Here is a 19,746-nt window from a genome sequence, read left to right on the forward strand (position 1 = left end):
ACCGTCACTCACGTGACCTAATTGATTGGGCGATGGAGGAAGAGGCGAGTCAACTAGATCATCAAAGCAGCTTAGACAGAAAAATGACGTCAATGAAAAGACTAGCCACGACAGCATTTTCTAGAGCGCGACAAGTAACTTGCTACAAGTGAGTCCCCACTAGGCGCCAAGTTTATTGAAACTTTGGTTTTCAGTTTACAGAAGAGAAGTTGGGCCAAGTCGAAAAAACGACATACGACGCACAATTTGAAAACATGGTGGTACGTGCTGAAACGACAAAGCAGTGGACAGAGAGAATCATCAAAGACATTGAGCGCACGTTGGAACCAAATCCGAGTAGGAACTTTCAACATCTCAGATTTTAACAAATAAAACTACAAGATATCTACTACAGTTCTAAACAATTATTACGACAATAACTATTAGCAAACAGAATATGCTGTGCGTGTTAGGATTTTTTGGCTGCTTGATGGGTGAGCATGAATTCAGTCATGGCTTGTGGTGAGATTTGGGTTAGAGTGAGGAAGAGCTGCGCAGCTTGTCAACCTCGCTCTCTCGCCCTGGCCCATCTGTGCCCAGTGGTAAGACAAAGTTGACGACTACAATTGAAATTGATTATTACCTGACACAGTCAACTCGTATCCACAGGAATAACTAGCTTCAATATTTTACTGAGGCATCTTGTTAATATCAACTTGAAGAGTGTTACTAATGTCAGTCATGTGACCAGACCAACGGAGCTTTAGTTAGTTAATGTCGGCAATGAAAACTAACAGACTGTAAAAACAACCGACCAAGTCTACGATTACCTGTACTGTACTAACAACTGACCTAATGTTCTCTTGTTGATCTTGAAGCCCACTGGCTAAGTTTCAGATAAGCAGAAATTTTTTATGCGACACACCCACCCAAAAAATTTTAAATGCTACAGCCACTTTTTCAACTGAGGCAACCGCCTCGATTGCCTCATGCCTAGTTATGCCACTACGTACATCTTTATTATTAGTTGAGGGACTTCTACATGTCGGGTCAGACCAACTATTATTTGGTGCTTGGATATTTGGACATGAAACCTTGACCAACCAATCGAAATAGAAATAAAAAAGTAATGATCATGTGACATTTTGAGCATACAGCTTTTTCATTGCACTGCATACAAATGTGGGATAACAAAACGGACGTTAAAAAAAGAGTTGATACCAAAGCAGAACGCGGTAACAACCGTTGGACCACATGCACTGTTAACACTTGCGGAGTCATTGATACGTAGTTGTAGGACGTATATACTACTAAGCAGGCATAATATCATTATGCATGCGCACATCAAATTTATTTCTATTTTGTCAAGCTCAAAACTGGACCGACAAATCCGAGCGTCAAGAAATTTAATTGGTCCGCCTCGAGTAGTCATGCCAAGCTACTGCCATTTTTTGCTACAGTAGTTTTATCATATCATGTGTCAAATTGGTTATGAACATTACAACAAGACAAATTTTTATGTCATACTACTAGACCACATAAAAAAATATTTGTGTTTTTGCAACAGCGACTGACCCGATTTTTCGGTGAATGTAACAATTTAGTTTGCTTCATTTATATTAAATAGTAGGCATAGTGCCATACATACAGTCAGTCTTACAGGGGCATAGCATGGAATGGGCTAGACCGGGCTATAGCCCCATCATTTGTAGGTGTGGTTATAGAAATTGTGGACTGTAAATACATGTGAGGACCACGCTGTATATAGTATATACACCACCCTTTTTTCCAGTCTGGCTCTGCCACTGATTCTACCGTATCAGTCAATTAGAAGCCAATAAAGGCGGGCGTGCCCATAAAAGTGGGCGTGTTCCGTAGCATGGTGAAGTTTAGCTTCCCATTTCTAGAGGTCACGCTATGTCCCTGTCTTTCATGTTCCTGCAGTGCTCACGTCACGTACAGACTTTCGGCAGTCACAAGCTGAAGTGTGCAGCACCCTCTACGTGCTCATGCCTACGCATGCATGGCATGCTCAAGTGCCTTACACTTACATCACATGCCAATGACTGGTGTTTGCATAGAGTGCTGATCGGGTTTGACCTGTGTGTTGCATCAGGAGCTCCATAGAGTGCAAGAACAGCACACCTTACAAAGACTCTATGACGAAATCGTCAGACCCAAAGTCTTTGAGAGGCGTGGTTTCACTTAGCTTGAAAGCCACATTGCATTTGGATCTGCTACAGCATTTGTTTTGGCCACTGAAAAAGGTGACTGGAAAAAGTGTACCTTTGAATGAGAACGTGGGCTTGTGCCTATCATTTGACTGCCGGTATATCAAGTTTGGGTTAGACTCGAATTCCACTGTTGCTGAGCTGCATGCCAAGCGACCCTTTGTTCCTTCAGCCTTTGACACTCTACTCAGCAATGCAGCTCAACGTGACGCTCTTTGTTCTTTTGATCAAGCATGCTTTGTATCATGCTGTACTTGGAAAAAGTATGAAGTAAAAAATTTAAACCGACCGACTGTCCCAGTTAAAACAGCCTGTCCGACACAAAACACAAAATATATTTGGTGTGGCCTTATATACTTTATTTTCTATCTTTTATAGATATTCGTTTGGAAGGATTTTTGTATCAAAAGTTTGACCGTAAGAGACCAAGCAGGATGATTCCAGTGGAAGAGTTAGGCGATACAATGATCAATGCAGGAGCAAACATCGGTCCTACAACATTATATGGTATGTAACCCTTCAACTCGTACCACGATCATAATGTAGTCACGCTTCATTGCTCCAGGTGGCTATTTACAAATTTGTGGAGAAGTCCAACAGAGACTCGGTATGGCTCATCGTGAATTCATGACGACGGTCGTTGAGAAGGTCTTGAGTCCACTGAAGAAGTTTCTCAGTGAGGATATCAAAACAATACAAAAGGAACGTCAGAGATTGGCAGTCAAGAGGTTGGACCTGGACGTTTGTAAAAACCGAGGAAAACGAGCGTCGACTTTTGAGAAGCAGCAGCTTGTCCGATTTTTGTCATTACACAATCGTATTGGTATTTTAATTTTTATTGTTTATTAGGCAGAGGCACAGCTGAGGGCCGCACAGGGTGAATTTGACAGTCAGTACGAAATGACGAAGCTATTGTTGGAACGGCTACCAGACATTCAGGTAGTCGGTCGAGTTTGTTGTGCTTGGTGGTGTGGGACTTAATTTATATAGTGAATGGCGATGACGGATAGTTTCTCTACTCAAAATCACTAGTTTACAAACAATTTATAAAATACGGTGTGTGTGTGTTTGTGTGTTGTAGCTCGTTCACATTTTATTAGTCAAGATTTACAGCCCACTCGTTATACAGTAGAAAGTATATGCATTCGAAGGCAACATGTAGGAATTTGAGAATTTCATACGTTACAGTTGAATTTAATCTTTTACTGATAATTTGTTGTACTAAGGGCACCATTTTGGTCGAGGCAAAATGACCGAGGCTAGTAATTGAGTCGTAAACACATGATATGCAAATTTAAATATATTTATATCAATTTATTGATTTTATTGGGGTAAGTTATAATTTTTTGCAATGTTTATGGTGTGATTTTGACAAGATTGTAAAATTTTTGACTAATTCTGTGTTTGTGTTTGTTTGTTTGTCTGTCTCTGTCTTTGTTTGTTTGTCTGTGTTTGTGTTTGTTTGTTTGGTTGTTTATGTGTTTGCTTGTTTGTGTAAGCAAAGCGAAGGCCGATAGACTCAGAGGCAAGGCAAACTGTCTGAATAGGTGTGACTGCAGTGTCAGTCAACGGTTTTGACCACTAAATTTGGATTTTTAATGCAATTGTTATACAGGGGCTTTACGTTTTACATTTATGTTTCACTGACTGGTACTAGGCTACGCGTGCACACACACACACACACACACTTGCACACACACACACACACACACACACACACACACACACACACACACACACACACACACACACACACACAGAGTGTATTAAGAGTCGATGCGCTTTATTTCTTGTTTCTGCTGTGTAACAGGCTTCTCATCGTAAACTACTACAGGAATTTGTTGCAGCTCAAAAACAGTACTACTGCACATGCACAGATCTTATGACAAACGTGGCTTTGTTAGTTGTTATCAACCTCAAATTATCGTAATACCAAAGTTAAATTACCATACTTATTCATTCATAGATCTACAAGAGAAACTGAGAAACCATCAGTCCCAAGCAATCGACCACGTCGAGCAAGGGTTTTGTATGACTATGATGCAGCTGATGAAGAAGAGCTATCACTACTAGCTGACGAGGCAAAGCTACTACCAAACTAATGATATATGTACCATATTGATATATAACTAACGTTATTGTTAATTAATTATTAAATTATTATTGTCAATAATCTAATTCTTAGTAATGACTGGAATACAATGTGTGTTTGTTTTTTCGTTGGTGTAGATTGTGACAGTCTTGCCAGTGGAGTGTGACAAAGACTGGGTTGTTGCCAAGAAAGACGGACAGACAGGCAGAGTACCAGTCAGCTACCTCGAGTATCTTTCATAATCAATGACGTCATACTAGATATTGTGTGGTATGGAAGCGACATTTGTGTCTAATAGATTACCAAATGGCAGACTATAATGCCCTGTACTTAGTACTGTGCTGTAGAGGCCAGTGCGCGAATTGTTTTGATGAGATGGATAATTGTTGAGTATTATGGCGCTTAGGGAAGCATAAACATGCATATTCATGTCAATACGACGTCGTTTTAGTATAGAATTACGGCGTATCTCTTCAAACAAGTCATCCGGTTTCTCTGTGTTCCCAACATTTCTAGCCCGCTGTGATGTTTCAACGACAACTGTCTGCTAGTGCTCTACTGGTGTCTGGCTCATACGGGTCACGATGATACTCAATGCGATGAGGCAAGTTTGTGTGCAGACTACTCGAGAGCATGAAGTCGCGTAAGGCTATAGCGTGGGTGCTTTCCATTGCGAGCGTCTTCACCGGATGCGTTTTGGTGTGGATTTCGACGTCGTTTCGACTGTATGAGGCAAGCGGTAAGAGTTTTGTACACGAACTAACGCAGCCACAACACGTAGAGATAAGTCGACGTGTACCACCCCGGATTCCTCGTGATTTCTACTACCAGAGAGGACAAAGAAGGCAAACAAGAGGTGGGCGGTACATCAACCTTCCGCCATCCAGTTCTCAGTCACGTGACCGGAAATCGGGTGTACGAATATTTTGGAAATCCGGCAGGTTGCTGTTCAGCCCGACGATTTCTAACCAGCAAAACGCTCGTCGGGTTGTCGACTCTTCGAGGACACGACACGCAGTCGTGTCGAATAAAAAGAGTGTGTTTTCGTTTGAGACGGATGTGCTAGTGTTTTTGCACATACAAAAGACTGGAGGTACTGCGCTCGAGCTGCATCTGTTAGATATCCAATCAAGAGTGCCATGTGTTTGTGATGGAGTCACGTATGTGTACTCCTCGGTCGAAACGAGGAGCCCTAAACGATGCGAATGTCCGAGGGGTGAGCATTCGAGCGGCGAGCAGTGGCTTTTCTCTCGATTCACTTTCTCGTGGATCTGTGGGGTTCACGCCGATTGGACGCAGTTGGTCAGTTGCGTGCCCAAGATCTTTGAAACTCGATACGGAGCAAAACAAAGGACGTTCCTAATTTTCACGATACTCCGACAGCCGGTCGACAGATTTCTGAGTGAATACGAGCACGTAGCTCGAGGGGCCAACTGGGCCGAAACCATACACCACACATGCAGAGGATCAAAACAAAACCATACAAGCTGTTACTCTTTCTCTCAACACAAGCAGTTATCGATCGACAGCTTCCTTAACTGTCCGTGGAATCTGGCAATCAATAGGCAATCGAGAATGTTAGCAAACATGACAGAAATGAGCGACTGCTATCACGAGATGTCGAGGACTGTATCGCTTCAAGAGGCTCTACTGGTGAGAGCCAAGGAGAATCTCTTAAAAATCGATTTTTTTGGTCTAAGCGAATTTCAGATTCACACACAGTTGTTGTTCGAGAAGACTTTCGGTTTGCATTTTGGGCATCGATTCGAGCAAATGCCGCTTGACAGACAACATGCTCACAAGCATAATGTATCAAACGAAGTGAGAGGGGAAGTGGCTCGTGTCAACCGTTTGGATATGTATCTGTATCGGTTTGCAAAATCGCTTTTTCTGCAACGACTAGAGAAATTCGAAATATCTAAAACCGGACTTAAATTCACGTGATTTGTAGAAAAATAGAAATGTATGAATTTTACAGCACTAGAGAGATAATGTTTATTTGTTATTTTGTTAATTTAATTAATTAATTCAACTCACTTTACTGGCCTTGTCCTGATTGTCACTTTTTGACATAAAAATACAAAGTAGAGAAAGTTTGATTTGACAATTGAACTATTTTTAGAGTCACGTGATGAGTGAAATTCACTTTTTGCGTGAGATTTCTCAATAGAACTCTAAATATGTTTCACGCATGCGCACAAGTCAGCAATTTCAGCACGCGACACCGGAAAACTATTACTAGTCAGAGTATTGCCGCTAGACAACCATGCACCTGGTAAAAGTCTATCTAAATCGAAATGCGTAAGGTTCGCAAAAAGAACTCCTGTCTGCGCGTATGCGCAAAGTGACTAACTAGCTACTGTCTGTTCCCCATAAGTGTGAACTTTGAAAATCATCAATATCTCCGCTGTTTAGTGGACTTTCGCGATGATCTCGGTATCGTTAGAAACCGCTAGGCCTGGCATTTCTGTTTATCAAATTATCTAAGCCTTTCCTGCAAACGAAATGGAAGGATAATACTTGTGCTTAGCAAACACAAACGGGTGGAGCAATGGTTATTATCCAATTATCTTGTAAGACCAACGGATCAACAACTGAAACCATTTAAGATGATTGGTATAACACGGTCCAACTGGAGCAGCTCTTAGAGCTCTAATGAGCACACCTGGTGTGACCTCTACTTCATTACTCACTTCCGAGTTCACGGTTATGGGGAACAGACAGTAGGCGTCACTAGACTCGAGCCAGTCTCTTCCCGCCTTCGTCATTCCCCGGATAGTCAATCCTCGCCGTGGACAATATTGACGCCGACGTCGACAATAGAAATGAATCCTATTCCAGCGTCGATGTCGGCGTCAACATCAAAGGATGCCGCCGACGTCGAGACGGTTTCTTTGAAGTTTGGCGCTCAACTCAGCGTCGGCGTCATATTGTGAACCAGGCCTAGGGCGTCACCATTGCACTCCATCTAGCTAGAAAATCCAAATGAGGTCGTGGTCCTCAAGTTTGGAGGGGATGATCAATAACACTGTAACGCTACGCCTCGTGCTTTTTACTTCCACAGCATGGACGTTCGTCATTGCCTGGAAAGAATGAAGGCATGCGCAGTTCACCTGTCATGACATTTACCGATACTGGCTTGAGCTTTCACCATACTGAAATGCTGATGTGCTCCATCAAACAAATACCGCTAGTTGACGTCTGTCTGTCTGTCTGTCTGTCTGTCTTATCCTAATCAGACTCTTCTCACATGTGCTGTATTCTCTTCCCACATTCTATCTAGATAGTAACGCTAAAGTATGGTAAAGAATACGTAGTCTCGCGCAGCCAGCCCCTCTCCCTTTTTGACTTCCGTTGGCGTTTCGCGACGATCCGAGACCGGCGTCGTGTCGATCGGCTCGTTAGAGACATCCCATCCATTCAGACAGACGGAAGCGTGGGTCAGTTTATTATAGTATAGGATTTCTGGGAGAAACTCGGATAACGACAAATCTATCAATCTGCACTGCAACAGCTTTATCGACTACATATCCGTAAGTGCTCCAGCTATGTCCTATTGTAAAATGTGACAGTATTTCAAACAAACGCAAGCGATGTATCATTGCTACTAACATCGAAATCACGTACGACTAATGCAAAGCACTGATCTGGTACCATGCTACCAGCGACTCCAGGTTCATGAGTAAGTGTTCTAGCTAGTAGGGCAGCCACACAGTAGACAGAAAAAGTCCCGCGGTGATCACAAACTTAGACATGGCGCTAAAACTCTGTGCGGCCCCACCGGTACTATCAACTCGGTATTGTCCGACAAAGTCTCTTCCGCTCATGCAGCCGCTGCTCGTGCACTCAAACACTGCGTTGCAAACGTCATTGCTTTCAAAGACATAGTTGGTAGAGTCGCTATCGCCCTTTTTCTTTATCAGAAAGCTACTGTCAATATTGCCGGAATTGACGAAATCACCACAGGCCATGTACAGATCGCCTAGGATAACGCAGTTTTCGTTGAAATTTTGGCCTTGGTTTGGACATCCGGTCGCGTTGGCTGTGGGCGTGATGGCTAGCGTGACACCAGAAACACTGGCGGACGCAACGGCTGATGTCGCACAACAGCACAGCTTTGGATCACAACGAAATGTTGCAGTATCGGTAGTTTTAGTGTACTCTCCCGCCCAGCCCGCAGAAGAAGTTGCACACGATCCAGATTGACACTTCAATCGTGCGTCACAGATGTCGCTGTCGAAGTCTAGGCCATAGTATACAATTTTGCCGCTTTTATAGATACCCAGAGAAGGGTTGAGGAGATTGTCAAAACACAAAGTGTTGCCGTAAGCAATACATGTCACCGAGAATGTTGTGGAACCGGGGCAAGAACCGAACACGCGAACTTGTATCGTGACAACGTTACCTGACTGCGTGATAGTGGCACTGTCGACGCAACAGCATCTCGATGAATCACAAGCCTCTCCTCCTTTGAACCCAAAAGAAATGAGAACTATAAAGACTGGGATTAGAATACCTTGCAGAGAAGTCTTTCCAAGCATATTTCACCGATGTGCACCGTCTTCTCGATCAGGAGTAATGCGCAGGCAGTATGAGGATCTTCTTTAAGAGTAGTACATATACGTACTACATTTGCAAATACGCAGTAATACGCGGGGGGTAAAAATTAGATATACCTTATATGGAATGGATTCGTACATATTTACATATTGTTTTCCGTGTTATCATAAGTTAATTACTGCATGGGTGGGGTAGGCCCTCGTAGCCGGAAAACTATCGTCCTCTAGAGAAAACCAACCACTTAGTTGGTCAAAAGTTTGTTTGATTTATCCAAAACGAAATGTGTAAGGTTTGCAAAAAGACTATAGCTATATCATACAGCAGGAACTCCATTAGCCTCGGTATTCCAGACTGCTTTCTGCACGTGATGGGAGGGCAGGGTGGGAATACCGAGGCTAGAACTCCATGCTCTCTGTATTACGCAACGCGGCTTGATCAGTGTGACCATTTTCAGCTGGACAATCCGACACCTCGAAATCAAGTCTAACCTCATAAGCAACAGCCTTACAGATACAGATTTTTTAAGCAATAACACACTGGCGTAGCGTCAGCGGGGGCAACCTCCCCAATTTTTGTTTACATGTGCAGCATGCACGTGTCAATTAGGCAAAAGTGCCGTCAGGTTATCAAACAGACAGCTTAGCTATAGTGGAACTCACACGCAAACACAAGTTGCTTCTAAAAATAACTTTATCTTTGAGAAGTTCAACGGTACCCTAGTCGCCAGCCAAAGAGACTGCCTAAAGGAGAAATCGCATTTTGAATTCTCCCAGACGACGATGCGCGCGAGGTATAACGCAACTAGAGGTCGAACTGGATGGAAAAATCTTGAACAGCGCGACGTGACTTTCTACATCAAACCGCCTAATTGAAGACAACACTTAAACATTCACTTTCGCTGTGAGATAGATGTAGTTTCGTAGCGATGAGGGGAGAGGAAAATGCTGGTGGCATTGGTGTAAGACTTATGCGCGTATAGGTCTGAAACTACGAGAAAACACTTCATCAACTTTCGCTTTGCCATGTTCTCTTACTTTACGTCTCTTCTAGTGGATCTGAAGTTTCCTAACTCCGATTTGAGATATCTAACGTCTAAGGCATATGACAGGGTATCTCACTACAGACTGCAGCTGTTCGCCAAGATGCAGGCTGTTCGGTGTACTTTGTGAAGTTTCTGCGGCATTGGTATGAGAGTCAAAGCATGGTTGTCAAATGGAATGGGAAACTATCCAGCCCCTTCGGAGTGCGTAATGGTGTAAGACAAGGAAGTGTACTATCACCGAGTCTGTCTAATATATACATTGACGATCTCCTACGACAATTAATTAGAGCAATGTGGAGACGGTGCGAGAATAGGTGATAAATATGTGTGAGCTCTGGCATATGCGGACGATATCATGTTATTATCTCCATCAGTATTAGGCCTTCAGAGAATGCTGAATGTGTGTGGAGAGTATGCAGAAGATCAGTCTGTTGTTTAACGAAAAGAAATCCACATCAATAGTGTTTGCCAAACGTAAGAGGGTAGCTATTAGAAACCCGGAGTTATGTCTGAGGGAATCTATTCTGCCTTACAAAGAGTCTATTATTCACTTGAGCACAGTCTTTGACCACGATGGAACTGACCATCTAGCAGTGGACGCTAGGTGTCGGAAGTCTACGGCCGGTGTAGTCAATGCTGCAATTGCAAAGTTAGGAGGTTATTGTATGTCTGATCTGGCATGGAAAAAATTATGGAAGTTCAACTGTTTCCAGTCCTAGCGTATGGAAGTTGTCTTTGGGACCTACAAAACGATGTAACTGTTAGGTCAGTGAACAGAGCGTACAGGAGAGAAATTCGCAGAGGTCTAGGAATGCGGGATAGAGATTTCATAACTGATAGATTGGGCAGCTGGTTTGTGGAAGCAGCAGACAAGATGAAGAAAGAACAACTGTTATCTAATATATAAAGCTCAAATTGTCTGTCTGTGTGTGTGTTTGCGTTTGGAGGCCACGTCTTCTGTCCGTTTGCAACCAAAATCGGCACGCACACTCGGCACGCACAGCGCAAGGTTTGCGTAAAAGAATTTAAAAAGTTACGCATCGGGTCCCCTGTCGAGGGGTCGACCCCCGCGTAAAATTTCTCGATGACGCTAACGCTACACATTCCGGTTCATTCGAACACACGCCCACACCAGTCCTGTGTAGACCGTATGCATCGTCGTCCTTTGCAAAGCTTCGAGCGATCGAATATCTTGCCGACGAAACTTACTCTTCTAGCGCTTTCGTTTCTCTCCAAATTCTGATTGCATTTGCACCGAATCCAACCTACACGTTTTCTGCAGCAAGCGCTACACGGGGAGTGTGTCGATTTCTATCGAAACAAGCGCGAAAAGCAAGATTCGAATTCATTCAGCATATCCGGGACCTCGCAACAAAGATTGCACGTGACGTGTCCACAGACCTATCTTTACACTACAGTATCTTGCCCGTACGAAGGACGGGCCATGTATACTAGTTCTTAATAAAACGGTGCATGTATTCAAGTAATACCATAATAAAATGTGTTGGATGTTTAGAGTACAGGCGTCAGCCTAGGTCTCACAATTTGGTAACTTGTTCGTACAAGTCCTTATAGACTCTAGTATGACGGTTTAGATAGTGTCTACGTAGAAGTTATCTAGTCTGTGTGTGTGTTTGTTTTATGTAGATTCGCGTGTATGTGTTGCCCTTTACGGGAACTACACTTTTTAGTGTGCTACAAACATTAATATATATATATATATATATATATATATATATATATATATATATATATATTGGTACCTTGGGTACAGTGGTGCTATCACTGTGCTGCTGAGTTGCGCTTTGGCTATCATCACCTTACATCTACAGCAGGAGTCCAACAAGGCGATCCACTGGGACCACTGCTGTTCTCCTTAGTCGTCCTAGAACTAATGGATGAAGTTGGAGAAGTGCCTGGCTTAGACCTAAATTTGTGGTACCTTGACGATGGTACTTTTGCTGGCACACGGAAATCTGTCTCAAAGTTAATAAACTTCATCATAGAGAAAGGTCCTTCCCTGGGCCTTCATGTCAATTTATCAAAGTGTGAAGTGTTTTGGCCTTCAGGAGATCGAACACATCCAGAATTTCCACCAGAAGTACACCGGTTGTCAGATGGAATGGAATTGCTTGGTTCTCCTGTGTTTGGTTCATCGGATTTCTTCACTAATTGTTTCAAGAAGCGAGTCGATCAAGTAGCAAATACCCAATCTCATCTCTCTGATCTTGAAAATCCACAAGTGGAACTTCAGTTGTTGAGAAGTTGCCTGTCCATATGTAAAATCAACCATTTGCTACGATCTGTGAGACCTGGGGTTGCTACGAGCACATTGTCTATTTTCGATGAAGGGTTACGCCGATCTCTCAGCCGTATCACAAGATCTTCAATTTCTGACTTTGCATGGTCACAAGCAGTATTGCCAATTGGAAAAGGAGGTATGGGTATCCGGGAGGCCTTATCTACTTCACCTTCCGCTTTTCTTGGCAGCTGTAACTCAAATCGAAAGTTAGTTCAGGGGCGGCGGAGCCGGGGGGGCTGGGGGGGCTAGAGCCCCCCCAACTTTATCAACTTTATGCTGTAGAATTTCTGCTTTCTGTAATGTTTACCCTTTCAGCCCCCTCAACTTTCAACTCGCTCCGCCGCCCCTGTAGTTAATTGCTTACTGAAACGTAACCATCCTTCTCTTCTCACTTTGATCAAACCCTTGCCTGGAGAAGACGAAGCACGAGGAATCGTGCATAACCTACTTTCAAGAAAGGATTCACCTTCATTAGATTTGGTGACAGCTACACAACATCAGATTCAAATTCAACTAGATGACATCTCATTTTCCAACCTACTCAATTCAGTGAGTCTCAGAGATAGGGCTCGCTTGAAGACATTATCATCTCCTCATACTGGTGCATGGTTGCGGGCAACTCCAAACCGTAACTTAGGCCTCACCATGTCACCCCATGAGTTTGTTGTAGCAGCAAGATACTGGTTGGGTCTACCTGTGTTTCCGTTCCCACCAAACAGCATCAGATGTATATGTGGTCATCCACTTGACCCATATGGAGATCATCTTGTTGGGTGTGGTCATGGTCCACATCGTCTGAATCGACATAATGCTTTATGTGAGTCTATTTGGCAATCACTCCTCATTGATTCCAAACAAGTTGTGAAAGAACAGAGAAGCTCGGGTCAATCCAAATGCCGCCCAGGTGATGTCTTCCATCCGAATTTCTTGAATGGACGGCCTGGATATTTTGACATCACTGTAAGAAACACGTTGCAACCATCTTACATTGCTCGAGTTGCTGAAACATCAGGAGTTGTTGCAGAAGCAGCAGAAATGGGCAAGGATGATCGTCACCATGCAAGAGTATCTTTGACTGGTGGTACATTTTATCCGTTGGTAGTTGAAACACTTGGCCTTTGGTCACCAGACAGTCTAGAGACTTTGAAGTCTATATCCTCAAAAGTATGTGCTGTGTTAGCTGTTCCCTTCTGGAAGGCTTTAAAGAATTTGCTAGAGCAGCTTTCTGTTAGATTATGGATTTATAACGCTAGAATGATATCTAGCCGCATACTTGCGGAAGTAGCTGAAGTCCTTAGTTGGGACTTCCCTGTATGTGAGTAGGTGTGTAAGAAATAAATAAATATATATATAAAAAAAAAAAAAAAAAAAAAAAAAAAATATATATATATATATATATATATATATATATATATATATATATATATTTATATATATATATATATACATACATACATACATAACTTAGTAAAGGTACCATTTAGTTACAATGGATCGACTCTAGATGTAAACGACTAGTCGTTGATATACCCAATACCTCAAGTAAAATTGGATTTATTAGTGTTATCGTACGTAATTAATAAGCAGAGTCAAAGGAAATTTATACATCTAGGATTATCCGCAACAAACTGATCCATTCAATAGTGGAATATGGACGTGTGTGGTAAGTGTGTATACACTTGTCTACTTTGTAAATTTAAGTCAATTGTAAATTTATACACTTTTTGTTAATTAAAGAACATGCTTTCAGCAGCTGTGCATACCACAGAGAATCCGACAAAAAATCTGTCAGATTTATAAGTGTTTTGTGGGATTCTAGAAGGCGTGCCTACTTAAAAACCACAAAGCTTGAAACTCCACACCTCTTGAACCACGCCTTCTGCCGTACATTTCGGTTGCAAGAAGCGCTGCCAGCATTTTTGCAGCTTATAATTTTTTATATATTTGGATCCTCTTCATCTGCAAACTCATCTACAACAGAGAAACAGGCAGATGGAATGCTCTCAACTGAACTACGGCACGAGTTCGTAGTGCAGTCCACTAGCCATCGTAAAAACCCTGAAGCACCCCAGACCTCTTGCATAACCCTAGCAAAACTTTTCTAGTTGCCAAGTTACCGGTATACAATTGTGGGCCAGTCGCGCAGTCATTACTGATCTAGGACTTGATGACGATCGTTCCAAAGATGGCAGCAGAACAATGCAAGCTAGCTAGAGAGCTATTCGTCAATATTGTATACAGATGCTAGTCTCGAGAATGTTTCTCAAGAAATTTCTTACAGCCCTGACTTCATGAACCGCGCGCGAATTAACTTGGGCTACAGCTTATTGGTCTTGCTACAAATTCTGAGAAAGAAATCAAATAGCTAGCGCACTGCACGGTGGGCGCGAGCAAGATATTAGAATCCCAAGGCACATCACTACTTGTAAATTGTAAACTATTCAGTAGTTTTACACCTTAGAGAGGAATGCACTTTCCCATTTCTTTTCTCTTTCTCTAACCTTTTTTAAAACAAAATAGCTAACCTCGGTCTCCCAGACCCGTGTATAGTGGCGCTACACAAGTCTGGGAGGTCGAGGCTACATACGTTCTTCTACTGTGTATATACTGCTATGTCAGGCCGGATTCAGAGGGCGTTCAGGGGGTTATACCCCTCTTTTTCAATAGGCGTGGTTCAATAATTTCATATAATTTTATTAGAAAAGAGAAAATTAGTAATGCTCTAAATAACTGCTATGGGTGACCCCCTTTCTGGATCCGTCGCTGTATGTACACTAGCAAACGTTTTTATTCTATACTTCAAGAGATGGGAAACAAAGTGCGTATACACCCTCAACCGGCAGTAGAAAGATAAACTAAATTAAGTTAAATTCATTAATTACAAACAAACAAATTGATTACATCCGGGACTTTCATCAGCATTCCTAGTCAGAAAATTCCCGTCTGTCTTGTTCGTTGGTTGGACGGGCGGGAGTCCGGCTGTCTGACACTTTGGCTGCTCGGCATGCAATGTTAGACCCTGGCGTCCACTTGTCAAGCCAAGAAGACTGAAGAGGCGCTGTCTAACGTGTACGCGCACCAGTCAGTCGCCGTTCAGCATAAACGTGCGCGCACAAAGGCTTAAGCGGATATCCAACGAACATTTCAGACCGTCTAACACCAAGAAAGAGAACGGGATAGCAAGAACGAGAGCAGAAACGAAATTTCGAGCTGCAAAAAGTGAGATTTCTTAAGGTGGTCTGTTATCCGAGGCTTCTTTCACAGCTCTCTTTTTGTCAACCGATAGGGCACAAGGGAACACGCGAGAAGCGACGTTTTCTGATCTAATGGCCGATTTACATACGTATCTCGTGACGGACCCACGCTCGCGCGCGTCCAAACGCCGGGAGAGACCAGACAAGTCGGAGGAAGCCTCAAGCGCCTTTGTCGTTGTTGATTGCAAGTTGGCTCGGTCGCGGGACAGCGTTTGTAATGATTATTTGAGGCGAGAATCGAACGATGTTGAGTCGAGAGCGCGGAGAGAGAGCAAAGGAAGGAAAAGTTTGACGACGACGAGGACAGCCGGTCAGATGGATGTAAGGTGTCTGTGTGTTGGTGGTTGTGTGACCCTTTGTGCGACGTGATGGTAACATGTTGGCCAGCATATTGTATGTAGACACGTTAGTAGCAAGGAAGTCAAGGTAACTAGCCCCAGAGGTTGCATGCTTTCAATTTGACTTCCTTTTTTGGGTGTCCTCTGGTTAGCTATGGATTCGTTATTATTGCACCCCAGGCCCGGATATCCGGGCTAATACCCCATTCACACAGGCTCTCCTAACCGGGCCAGCGTGGGCTGGCACGGGCCACGGGTCAGCGCTGAATGAAATCGTCATGTGAATGCTGGCCGAGCCGTGCCAAGCCGTGCTGGTCTGGCCCACCACAACTTGCCGTGCCAGCACGGATTGGGGTCAGCTCGGGTTGGGGGTCAGCGTGGCTTCAAATCGTCGTGTGAATGCAGGCCAAGTCAGGCTGACGACCACGCATGCTCACTAGATACAAAAATGGCATGGTCAGAGCAGGAAACCCTGTACCTCATTGAATTGTGGGGTGAGGACAGCATCCAGGTTCAAATTAGACTGCTCTATCGTCAGCAAAAAGTAAGCGCTTGTAACAAGTCCGAGACGAACGGTCACGTCGGATTTTGCCTCGACCACCTCTGACGGCCCGAGATGAGACTTTGGCGGCCTGAAATGAGATGCACGGGAGTTTGTTTATTCAATTGACCGAGTATGCGGATGTGATGTATACTCACCAACCACTGTCTAGGCCATCTGGTCTAGAGTAGAGTGCAAGATGCAGCCGCTGCAGTCAGAGGTTTTACTAAGCCGGCTGACCGGGCCACATGTTTGTGCGTGCGTGCGTCCGAACATCTAAATGTATGTCACGGAAGATGTGTCTTCATTGCGGAAGTGGCGTCATTCTCCACGAATAGACATGACATTTTACATGAAGAATTTTACAAGAAGAGTTTTACGAGAAGAGTTTACGAGAAGAGTGTCATTGGATGTCGCTCATACATCATCAACCCTAAAGACTAGACAACAGCTGTGCTACAACGTACAGCCGTAGCTCCGTCGGGCAACATCTTCCTGTACAACGGGACCATTAGAAGATAATTCGATAAACTATTGATCGTTGACGTAAACGATTGGCACGACTACTAGTAAGGGTATAGTAGTCGTCTGACTGTGCAACCGTTATTACCCGAGGCCCGTATATCTGGGCTAATGGTATAGTAGTCATCCGACGTGTGGCTGTATGACCATTGGATTAGCGCAGATGCAAATAAAGCCATTCCGACCGATAGATGAGAAGTGGTGTCATTAGCGTGATGTCATCATAAGGCTCAATCTCTATTGTTTGGCAGCTGTGCTACGAGAATTCAGCCATTAGGCGTTCATCTTGTACATGGTGTTTATAATAATCCTTTGCTTTTACGGGTTTAGCACATATAACAGCTCTTATAGTCTACATTTGCATGTGTATGTTTTCCCACCAACAACCAGGCGTCTAGAGAGTGAGGGTGTAGCTGTACCTCACTTGTAACAATTTGCTTGTTCCAGTTTTTTCTGCACAGTGTTTCTGCCTGACTGTAAGTACGCTAGTGCATCTGTATTCATTTTTATTACAGTATCCAAAATCAGTTAACAGAGACACCTAATCTACATTTGCATGTGCATGTTTTCCCACATTAATGTTTTGTGTTGGCTCTAGGGTCACCTCAGTACGACAGCCTAAATGATTTCCTTTAGATGGATAGCTGTACCACCACTTGAGGGGATTTTCAATGGTGTCAAGTTCATGAGCGTTTGTGCCTCTTTATCCTCAGCTGCCTTACATACACTGTATGAGCACACGGTCGTGTCAAAGAATCTGGTTTTCTGACAACACCGTACAATGATAGCACGGTAGACAAGCTTCTAGTGAGAAAGGTCTCTGGTGGTGTGTCGACTCAACGGTTTTGTAGTGCGTAGTTGAGTTGCCACTTCCGGCTTAGCATGGCGTTCACCATGCAACTTTTCTCTCCCTAAACAAGGTCTCAAATCGTGCTGTTGACTTCGCAGTTGTTCGAACAACGAGCTCGTATGTCATACTATGTAACACATGTCTTCCAGGAACGCCGAAGAGTCTTAATCTTATGTATTGAATTTAATTTTTAATTTTATTTGTTGCTCAAGTTGCAGCGAGAAGTTCTGAAGGAACTTAAGCGAGAAGTTCTGAAGGAACTTATTAATATTAACTAGCTGATAGTGTAAGCTAATTAAAGATATACTGCAGAGTCGACTGTAAAACATGAGGAAACATGCCGACAGTTCCCTCGCATTTGCTCAATCCTCGATAGACTCGTCATCTAGTACTGAACTTGTGGCTTTGTTGTGTGTAGTTTTCACGGTCTTGTGCAGCCATTTTGTTGCCAGGTGTGTGAGATAGAGGTACCAAGCAGATTGTGACTACTCCGAGTTCTAGAGGTTATTTCTGTGGACAACAGTAACGACACCCTTGGATCTGTCACTGAGTCATACGCATGTACTTGTATGCTGTAGTTAGTTGATTAATGTGTGATGGTGTTTTCATGTACGTGTGCTACTGGTATTTGTAGCATGCGATCGATGTTGTTCTTTTGTTTGCTGAGAGTCGTCTGTGTGTAGCAGCGTGATGACACGAGAGATGAACTAGTCGATAAGAAACGGTCAGTCGATCTCGTGAAACAACAGCAACAAGCAACAGAAACAAAACGGTACAGATCGGACCTTACATCGCGAATGTCTGTGTAGTCCGTATATGCTTCTGGATGCTTGCCAGCTTGCCTACGTTAAACCTTTCTCTATAGCTAATTTCTTTACCTGGTCTTTATCTGCATGTTAATAGCTAATTTATTTATTTATTTTAGTATGTATTAGTAGCTAACTTATATATATATATTTATTTATTTATTTATTTACCGTATTTCCGCGCATTTAGCTGCATGCTGGTTTAAACCGAGGATTACCAGGGTGCAACCAACCTCCCTATAGACTGGACCCAATCGATCTATGCTGCATTCATTCTTAGATAAATCAACCATATAATGTGTGATTGTCTCTGTCTTCATCCTCCTCTTCTTCATTGTCTTCCTCTCTTCCTTATTTGTCAGCCGTGTGTGTTCTTCTGCTTGTTCAAACCTAATCCTGTATGCACTGATGAGACACTCCACATTTCCTGGAGACTTTCGATTTGTTGCCACCGTACTCGTCATACTTGTGTAGCACCACTAGCGTTTTTGAGTGTGTATGATCTTCTGCCACACTGCGAAGATCCATTCTCGATACCTTTTGCCTGTTCGACTTTTCTCTTTTCTAGCTGGGCTTTGGGGGGAGCTGCATTCTCTAAGTCAACGAATCGAATTATGGTGCGTGTGCAGTAGAATTACCACGCATGTGTAGTTGCTTCCTTGTCATTACCAGCAGTTCCTCGTGCTATACCGGCATGACGGTATCGTTACCAGAGTCCACAAGTAAGTTTCTGGTAATCCCTGTTTATACCGGCATGCAGCTAAATGTGCAGAAATACGGTATTTTAGTATGTTGTTAATTAGGTAATTTATTTGTTTATTTATTTATTTATATATTATAGAGTGTTATTAATTCCTTGTTTATTTATTTATTTATTTATTTATTTTAGTAAGTCATTGATTATACACATGTACTTCTCTATCGTAGTACTTACACACGAGACGACTCACACAAGGTCGTCAAAGATACAAGACATCGATACGAAACTACCGGCTTTCACCTCAAGAACCACTCGAACAATTCGTTTTCAAAACAGCCTGAACTATTGTCACAAATGTTGACGACCGCTAGCGAACATGAAGTTTGTCGGTTGGAAGAACTTCTCACATCGGTCCACATCGCGGAACACACACGCGATGAGCTACAGCAGCAATGCGACTTTGTCGACACTGAAATGTCACTAAAACAGGAAGAGATGGAAGAACTACTGGACAGGCTCGAAGTAGGCG

General features: G+C 43.1%; 5 protein-coding genes across 5 annotated transcripts in view; 4 read left to right on the top strand and 1 right to left on the bottom strand.

Moving 5' to 3' along the window:
* The first annotated feature begins 3 nt into the window (after nt 1-3).
* Nucleotides 4-4,826, top strand: LOC134190709 (endophilin-B1-like). Its single transcript, XM_062659192.1, has 8 exons — nt 4-134; nt 195-336; nt 2,589-2,717; nt 2,776-3,002; nt 3,060-3,149; nt 4,021-4,109; nt 4,177-4,291; nt 4,440-4,826. Exons 1-8 carry the CDS (start codon nt 33-35, stop codon nt 4,542-4,544), a joined length of 999 nt encoding a protein of 332 aa, XP_062515176.1. The 5' UTR covers nt 4-32; the 3' UTR covers nt 4,545-4,826.
* A 58-nt stretch (nt 4,827-4,884) lies between these two features.
* Nucleotides 4,885-6,449, top strand: LOC134190708 (heparan-sulfate 6-O-sulfotransferase 2-like). Its single transcript, XM_062659191.1, has one exon. The coding sequence runs from the start codon at nt 4,936-4,938 to the stop codon at nt 6,244-6,246; it is 1,311 nt and encodes a 436-aa protein (XP_062515175.1). The 5' UTR covers nt 4,885-4,935; the 3' UTR covers nt 6,247-6,449.
* A 1,299-nt stretch (nt 6,450-7,748) lies between these two features.
* On the bottom strand, nt 7,749-8,849 carry LOC134191483 (uncharacterized). Its single transcript, XM_062660106.1, has one exon. The coding sequence runs from the start codon at nt 8,841-8,843 to the stop codon at nt 7,998-8,000; it is 846 nt and encodes a 281-aa protein (XP_062516090.1). The 5' UTR covers nt 8,844-8,849; the 3' UTR covers nt 7,749-7,997.
* A 2,848-nt stretch (nt 8,850-11,697) lies between these two features.
* LOC134190884 (uncharacterized) lies at nt 11,698-13,570 on the top strand. The gene is made up of 2 exons (XM_062659422.1): nt 11,698-12,441; nt 12,559-13,570. The coding sequence occupies exons 1-2, from the start codon at nt 11,799-11,801 to the stop codon at nt 13,527-13,529; spliced, it is 1,614 nt and encodes a 537-aa protein (XP_062515406.1). The 5' UTR covers nt 11,698-11,798; the 3' UTR covers nt 13,530-13,570.
* A 1,564-nt stretch (nt 13,571-15,134) lies between these two features.
* LOC134190510 (uncharacterized) overlaps nt 15,135-19,746 on the top strand; it is an 11,203-nt gene continuing 6,591 nt past the window's right edge. Inside the window, exons 1-4 of the mRNA XM_062658964.1 lie at nt 15,135-15,425; nt 15,493-15,781; nt 18,395-18,483; nt 19,445-19,746. The exon at nt 19,445-19,746 is cut by the window's right edge and continues 901 nt beyond it. Coding sequence (XP_062514948.1) covers nt 15,533-15,781; nt 18,395-18,483; nt 19,445-19,746 — 640 coding nt within the window. The 5' untranslated portion in view covers nt 15,135-15,425; nt 15,493-15,532. The remainder of the gene's footprint in view (nt 15,426-15,492; nt 15,782-18,394; nt 18,484-19,444) is intronic.

Source organism: Corticium candelabrum, chromosome 15, assembly GCF_963422355.1.
Source record: "Corticium candelabrum chromosome 15, ooCorCand1.1, whole genome shotgun sequence".
Classification (NCBI taxonomy): Eukaryota; Metazoa; Porifera; class Homoscleromorpha; order Homosclerophorida; family Plakinidae; genus Corticium; species Corticium candelabrum.

What these genes read in the sequence shown, in the direction of transcription:
- LOC134190884 (XM_062659422.1), top strand. Translation starts at nt 11,799, where the DNA reads ATGGATGAAGTTGGAGAAGTGCCTGGCTTAGACCTAAATTTGTGGTAC. An exon ending in GGGGCGGCGGAGCCGGGGGG is followed by an intron (nt 12,442 to 12,558) that starts GCTGGGGGGGCT and finishes CCGCCCCTGTAG; the next exon opens with TTAATTGCTTACTGAAACGT.
- LOC134191483 (XM_062660106.1), bottom strand. Translation starts at nt 8,843, where the DNA reads ATGCTTGGAAAGACTTCTCTGCAAGGTATTCTAATCCCAGTCTTTATA.
- LOC134190708 (XM_062659191.1), top strand. Translation starts at nt 4,936, where the DNA reads ATGAAGTCGCGTAAGGCTATAGCGTGGGTGCTTTCCATTGCGAGCGTC.
- LOC134190709 (XM_062659192.1), top strand. Translation starts at nt 33, where the DNA reads ATGGAGGAAGAGGCGAGTCAACTAGATCATCAAAGCAGCTTAGACAGA. An exon ending in CATTTTCTAGAGCGCGACAA is followed by an intron (nt 135 to 194) that starts GTAACTTGCTAC and finishes TTTGGTTTTCAG; the next exon opens with TTTACAGAAGAGAAGTTGGG. An exon ending in CACGTTGGAACCAAATCCGA is followed by an intron (nt 337 to 2,588) that starts GTAGGAACTTTC and finishes TATCTTTTATAG; the next exon opens with ATATTCGTTTGGAAGGATTT.